At 41.2% G+C, this 7,829-nt stretch overlaps 1 protein-coding gene across 1 annotated transcript; it reads right to left on the bottom strand.

Annotated features, from left to right (window-relative positions):
- Nucleotides 1-6,911: 6,911 nt before the first annotated feature.
- On the bottom strand, nt 6,912-7,823 carry LOC110092803 (gamma conglutin 1-like; the record flags this gene model as incomplete). The annotated part of the gene is made up of 1 exon (XM_020817476.2): nt 6,912-7,823. A coding segment is annotated over one exon (780 nt), but the record flags the coding sequence as incomplete, so codon positions are not given.
- Nucleotides 7,824-7,829: the final 6 nt, after the last annotated feature.

Genomic DNA, 7,829 nt, shown 5'->3' with positions numbered 1-7,829 from the left:
GGTGCGCACGGGGGAGCTCGAGCGGGCGCGCAGGCGAGCGCCAACGAGCGCGCAGGCCAGCGCAAGCGAGAGCGGGTGCGCCCGGGCGAGTGTTGGTGCTTCGCGAGCAGGTGGGGCAGCGTCGCGGGCAGGCGGGGCAGCGTCGCGGGCAGGCGGGGCAGTGCGGGCAGTTGATTTTAAACGGGTTCGCGGGTTGACCCGGCAACCCGTCGGATCAACCCGAACCTAACCCGTTTTGAAACTAGGTCGGGTCAAACCCGAAATTTCTTAGTCGGGTTCGAGTCGGATTTTCATGTCATGTCAAATATTAACACCCCTAATTATATGAATTCCTTTTCTACATTATGTCTTATCGTGGTTTCATTTGGGATGATTTTTTATTGTTTCTTAAAGTAATTTTTTTGTATAAAAAATTTATTTTCTAGTTAAAAACTGCTTTAAAGAAGCTGTAAGAAAGCTTTCTCAAATGAAGTCTAAGAGTCAAATTCTAATTTAAATCTAATAATTTATTTATTATAGAATAAATTAATTTATTTACTTTTCAATATAAAAAATATATGTTTTTTAAAATATTAGATATACTTAGTTTATATCAAATTAAAATAAAAATAATAAAAATTATCCCAAATGATTTTTAAGAATTTGTCATTAGTTAAAATTTTAAAGCCACAGGTTTTCATGTGGGCCGACAGTTTTTTGATATTGGCACGTGATCAATTTGAAATCTATAGGTGTAGGTATTAATTTAACCCTCTAAATTTGGATCTTAACAACTCTTTAAAGGTTGTTAATGATGAGCTTGCTGATGCTCAAAGAAACTGGTCGTCTTGGATATCTCAAAGAGCTAAGGCTCGTTGGCTCACTCATGGTGAAGAGGACATTGGCTTTCTGTATGCCAAAATCAGAAGTAGGCATAATAGAAATTGCATAAATGAAATTTCTACGAATGATGGGATCTTCACCTCATTTAATGATATCTCTAAAGCTCTTGTTAATCATTTTAAGGAATTATACAACAACCCGACCCCTCATTTTGATTTGCCTTTAGATATTCCAACGGTACATGTTGTACCAACTCATTTGCATAGCATGTTGGTGGCCCCTTTAACCTTTGAGGAGGTTAAAACTGCTGTTTTTGATGGGAAAGTGTCTTCTTCTCCAGGCCCGGATGGCTATTCTTATGCTTTTTATAGGAATACTTGGCATATTCTTGGTCCTCAACTTTTCAATGCTATTAATCACTTTTTCACTACTGATTCTCTACCTAAAGGTGTTAAGGCATGTGCTATCACTCTTATTCCTAAATGTTCACATGCTTCTAGCATTAACGACTATAGGCCCATATCTTTTGTAATGTCTTCTATAAGATTGTGGCTAAAATCATTGCCGATAGGCTTAAAAGGGTGCTTCCTTTCATCATTCATGATAGTCAATCAGGTTTTATTGCAAACAGATGCTCCTTGGATAACATCATTCTTGCTTCTGAAATTCTTAGGGATTTCAAAAGCTCTCAGAAGAGGTTTTGTGCTAAACTTGACATCAAAAAAGCATTTGATTATGTATCTAGGAAATTCTTGATTGCTAGGCTGATACAGAAAGGATTTCCTCAAGTTTTTGTTTCTTGGATAAAAGGTTGTAATCTGATGTTTACTTCTCGGTTTGTCTAAATGAATCTCTTGAGGGGTATTTCAACTCTACCTCTGGACTCCGTCAAGGATGCCCCCTCTCTCCTTTATTTTTTTGTGTTGTGATGGATGAAGTTTCCAACATTTTGAATAGAAACTCAAATTTCAAGGGGATTTCTTATAAGGAGGTCCACATCAATCACCTAATGTATGCCGATGACTTACTTGTGTTTGGGGAGGCTACCAGAGATAATGCTGAGACTCTCAAATCTTGCCTAATGGATTTTAGCTCTTTCTCTAGACTTTATGTTAATGAAGCTAAAAGTTCAATTGTTTTCTCTCACAATGTCAATTTGGGGCATATCATTTGTGAGATTCTTGGTATTTACCAAGTTAACATCTCCCTTACTTATTTGGGACTACTCATATCCTCTAAAAGGCTTAAAATTACTCACTTTCAACCACTACTGAGCAAAATTTTTGCTCTACTTGATGGTTAGAAAAATAAATTTCTTTCCTTTGCAGGCAGAGCTCAATTTCTTAAATTCACCACCACAAATACCATTGCTTACTAGAATAGAGGAGCCATTATACCTAAGTCTTGTTGTGCTTCTATCAACAAGCTTTGTTCAAGGTTTTTGTTTCATAGTAATCTTCATGAGAAGAAATTGCACCTCATAGCATGGGCTAAAGTTACTTTACCTAAGCATTATGGTGGGCTTGGTATTCCATCTATTGAAGCATTATATCATGGGATTTTTTGCTCTTTTATTGGCAGATTTTATAACTCTCAGAACTATTTGTGTAGTTGGTATAAATCCAAATTTATCTCTCCTTGGAAAACTGCTCATGCGGCTGCTTCCAAATTCTGGAAGAATATTAATGTTACTGCTGCCAAAATTAGGGGATCTATCACTTTTTCTGTGTCTAATACTTGCAACTATTCCTTCCTTTGGGACCCTTGGTTTAAAGACATCATTCTTGCTGAACATTTTGTGATGCCAAATTCTGAGGATAAACTTGTGAAAGATTTTATTGCTAATGACACTTGGAACTTGCCCCCTAATACTCCTTCTAATCTTTATGCTTCAATTGCGGGTTTGAATCTGAAAGAAGTGTCTGCTATTCTTTGGAATGGATCCCCCAAATGGAATTTTAAGGCTTTCATTGAGCACTTTCATTCTCATCTATCTAAGGTTGATTGGTTTGGGTCTATCTGGCATAAAAAACATTCTCTTAGGTATGCATGCTTCACCTGGATGGCATTGATTGGGAAACTTAAAACAGCTGACAACTTACTATTTAGGGAAATCCATGTAGATCCACAATGCTCCCTTTGTTCCAGCTCGGCTGAGAGCCACGCTCACTTGTTTTTTGAGTGTGACTTCTCTTTTAACATTCTCAAATACATTCTACCTGATTTCAATGTTTTTATGCTGAGATCAAACTTAATCCAAGTATTTGAATTGATTAGCCAGCATGAGTCTTATAGTAGAACTGAGAAGGATTTTTGCTGCTTAACTGTGAGCTGTATTGTGTATCACACGTGGCGTGAGAGAAACAGCCGCCGATTCTCAAACCTTAGAACCAATTCGGTCAAACTGATTTGCAATATCACTGCTGTCATACGTTTAAAATTTTCAAAATGGAAAAACAAAGACAAGCTTCTGCTAAGGTTTACGGGTATTTAATCTTACATTTTTTCCTGTTTGTCTCATGGCTATGTTGGAATTTATTCTTGGTGGACTGCCCATCTGCTTATTGCTGCTGCAACGAGTTTTTTGGAATTTTGGGAGCTTTGGTAGCTCCAGCTGTTACTTTCATTTTATTTCAGACATGGGAAGAACATTTTGGGACTTTGGCTGTTGCTCTCTTTCTACCAGGTCCAATTCATTTTTTTGAAGAACATGATGCTCATTTCTTTGGTTTACTGTTATGACAATTTTGGTACCATGGGTTACTACTGCTGGGTGCAATTCTACAATCTGACCATGATGTGAAGAACCAGTTACTTATGGCTGCCCTGGACGGCCTGTGTGGCAACCGGGCATGTATTTTCGCAGGTTGGAGGCTCTGTGATGGCCTTCAACTTGTTCTCTGGCAACTGGAGCCTCTGCCTTGCCGACGTGGGTTATTAACTGATGGTTTTATCTGATGTATTAGTTATGGTTCTTTATTTTACTAAGTCTTATTGATTGTAATTTCCCATCTGTAGTAGCCTTTTCACGATTTTGCTGTTAGTTCTTGCTGTTATTTTCTGTCTTCCTTACAGGTTACTTGTTTTTGTAATTGTAATTGAACTTTATTTTTAATACATGGGCGCTTTTTTGCCCCGGATTGACCAAAAAAAAAAAGGTATTAATTTAACGAATTTATTGGTAATTAATTAAGTTATTGAAGTTGAATTAGTTTGTATTTTTGGCTGCTTAAAAAGGAGAGAATTTTGGGATTAGTGGTGTAAATGAGTCGAGTTGAGGCGAATATCAGCATAATCAAGCTAATCTAGTTTAGTTCTTACTGAGTTTGAGCTTGACTGGAGCATTTACTAAGCACGAGCTTGACACGTTAAAAAATTTAGAGGCTTAAGCTCATTTGAAAACTCGAGCATGACTCAATTACAAAAAAAAAAAAAAAACATAACGATGAACAGGGAGGCAGGACTCTAACTGCATCAAAGATAGGAAACTAGCAAAGGGTACTAACTTTTTTTTATTTCCAGTCGAATCAAAAGATATGATAGACGTGGAGTCTTTGATATTTGTTGCTAAAACAAGAAAAGTATACATGTTATCTTCCTCTACTAGTTATCTCAATTCTCTAGAACCTAGCACAATGTGGGCATGAACACATAAGTAGGGCACGACTCTGATTATCAGGCATGGTTTAAGACAACGGAACATATTTTTAAGTATTGATTTAGTTTTAGGATTATCTTGTTCATGCATGCTACCACACTCTTGTTAACCTCTATAAATAGAAGCCTTGTATGATGTATTGGTTGGGGAAAATTAATGAAGCTTGAGGTATTTTCCTCCCCAATTGATGTCTCTCTCTCCCTCCCTCTCCCTCTCTATCTCTTGCAAGAAAGATCTCTCAAGATCTTCCTCCTTGGTTTTAACAATTTGGTATCAGAGCCCTGGTGGCGATCTCGAAGGAGGAAGGTGTTCTTGAGGTGTTCAAGTTGCCGACAACGCACAGAATCTGACGGACGTGGAGGCTCCGCGATCGGCATCGCAGGCTATTCGACGAAGGGAGAAGGAGGAGAGCGTCGGACCAAGCGGAAGCAGACTCGGGTGGACTCATGCAGGAAAGGAGCAATGGCCTGGTGCCATGATTTGGCAAGGAAGATCGCGCGTGGTGGTCATTGGGCGGAGGCAAGCAGGTGGAAGAGGCAGCTTTGGTTGAGGGAAAAGCTGCGTCAGCAGGAAATTCCACAAGGTGTTGTAGTGGGTTTCTTGATACGGAGGAATAGAGAACATTCTTAGCAAGTGGAGCCGGTCACTGGAGTCACGCCAAGCAACATTACACTGAGGGAGCCGAGCTTCTTGATTCGGTTCTTGATGTGGTTAGGAAGGAGGCGTGGGCTTATTCAATCAGGCTGGTCGAGCTCAGATGAAGGAGAAGATAGAGATTCATATTCAGGTGGAGTTTCGGTCGAGGTAGAGAATTATATGAGCATGTTGAAGCATCAAGAACCTCGTGGAGGCAAGATGGTCGGGAACTCGGGATGGACGGGTGGATCGTGCGAAGTCGCAGGAAGGAGCACGCACGTGTGTCCAGGGTGATCGGTTGGATTGCAACAAGTTCAGATTCTTGTGACTAGTGGTTCTTTGTTTTTGTAAAACTAAATCAAGGTGGAGATTGTTAAGTATTGATTTAGTTTTAAGATTATCTTGTTCATGCATGCTACCACACTCTTGTTAACCTCTATAAATAGAAGCCTTGTATGATGTATTGGTTGGGGAAAATTAATGAAGCTTGAGGTATTTTCCTCCCCAATTGATGTCTCTCTTTCTCTCCCTCCCTCCCTCTCTATCTCTTGCAAGAAAGATCTCTCAAGATCTTCCTCCTTAGTTTTAACGCATATGATGGTACGAGCAATTGTAACGTTATGCAATCATAATCGAAAATTTATTATTATATTTATTCTTAGGTTTTTTTTCGTACATAACACTTGAAACTATTATATTTACGTATCTAACACTCAAAGTATACTATTTACATGCCTACCACTCAAATACATCCCGTTTCATCTAAATTAGCACTCCGTTATCATATATGCCCAAACCCGTAGCGTCTTCGTCGCCATAGTAGGTTTGCTCTCCGCCTTCTCTAGTTCTTTAATGTTATCAAGGCTTTCTCCACCCACCGTGGATTCTCCGACATACACTGAAACTCTGATGCTTCCCTTTCAAGGCTTTCCCACTCTTCCTACCCTTAATAGTAGCTGGAGCACCGATAGAGGCAACGGCTGCGCGGCCTCCCTTGACTGTGACGGAGCCACATGAGATGAATTGAAGGATAGAGTTGCAGGTGAGGTGCACTGGATCGGAGCAGCAGGATGCTACGCGGCTTTCTACGGCAGATTCATACGGTGGTTTGTCAAAGGAGGAAGACGACAGAGGGCACAGAGCGATGGTTCTTCTTATACATCTTTATCATCTTGTTCCTCTTCGGCTTCCAAAGCCTGTTTGGTTTTATATAACACGTCCATAGTTTTCTATTACTTAGTTGAAAATGTTGAAATCGTTCTACACATAATTTCAAAAAGACGAATCAAGAACAGAGGATGGTTTGCCTTCGAGAATTAAAGGGACCAAGCATTCATCCAAGAATTGAGGGGGTTCAAGCTGCCCGTTTATGCTAAGATAGTAAACGACCTGAGCTCTTATTGCGACTACGACGAGGCTTTTTTCCTTGTCCTTCTGCGAAGCAAAGCGGGTTGTTTAGAATCTCTCGAAGCTCATCTCTCCACTAATACTTCTTCTTCCTACTCTACCATTAATCTCCATACCAAGCTCTGTTTCCACCTTAGAAAATTATCAAAGATGTTTAGCACGCGGGACAGCCTATTTCCATGACTTAGTTTTGACGGGAGCAAACGTAATGTTATATTCAATGAGGGATAGCGTAATACAGTGGTAAAATAGTAAAATTTAAAGTTTGAATGTGAGATAAGTAAATAAAGATGTTTTATATATTATGTATGAAAAAATTTCTTATTTTTATTGATTGAAGAGGTGGTGAATAATATTTATTTTTATGCAGTTAAATATTTAATTGGAAACATAGAGACATGCATTAAATATTTAAATGTCAGCCAAATTCTGACAACAACATATCATACAAATATAATTAATTTATTGCATCATCCCATACAACATCTCATTATTGAGAACGCAGCTTATTTTTATTCACTCATCTGGTGCTAGAGGTGAAGTTGAAATTGGAGCAGGTGGTCCGCCGGAACAGCAGCGTGGAGCTAAACCCAACCCTCGAATAGCCCAAATCGAACTCCACCAAATTGTCCTCTAACTGAAACCCACCAATCACAATCGACGTCATCGTCCTCCTCCCGCCCTCCACAAACGCCAAGCAGAGCACTCCGTCCGCCGCCTCCACCATCGAATTCGCGCCGAAGATGCTCCAGTACACTGCCTCGCTCTGCAGCACGAGGTTCACCGCCGGCACCGCCGGGCCCACCCTCGTGCTCCCCAAACCCTTCGCATCGTAACAGAACTCGAACGGTGCCACCTCCGCCACCCTCGTCACGTTTGCCAGCGCTGCCGTAAAGGCTGAAGTCAATGACTTGTATATGCTTGTCTCGAGCGTCGTGTACGGCACCGCCGTGCTTAACTTGGTTCCGCCGTACCCGGTCTTCTTATCGATGGTCAAAAGCGTCTTGTTTAACGGCAACACGGTGTCGCCGACTTTGATGGCGGTGACGCCGATGAAATATTCGTAGGAAGGTTCCCCCGCGTTGTAGGATCCCGCAGTGCTGACGGGGTTGGAGAGGAGAGGAGTGTAGAGGAGGGATTGAGAGGCGTCGACGCCTGGGAGGAAGTTATAGGGGCCGGGGCCGAAGAAGAGGGCGCCGGAGGCGCCGCGCGGGAGGCAGAGAGCGAAGCGGCGGCGGAAGCCGAATTTCGTGGCGAGTTGGGAGGGAGGTGCGACGCGGGTGCGGCCGAGGCCGGCAATGCCGGT

Source organism: Dendrobium catenatum, unplaced genomic scaffold, assembly GCF_001605985.2.
Source record: "Dendrobium catenatum unplaced genomic scaffold, ASM160598v2 fragScaff_scaffold_1220, whole genome shotgun sequence".
NCBI lineage: Eukaryota > Viridiplantae > Streptophyta > Magnoliopsida > Asparagales > Orchidaceae > Dendrobium > Dendrobium catenatum.
The sequence above is the reverse complement of the archived record's forward strand: the minus strand, read 5'-3'. Positions and strand labels throughout refer to the sequence as shown.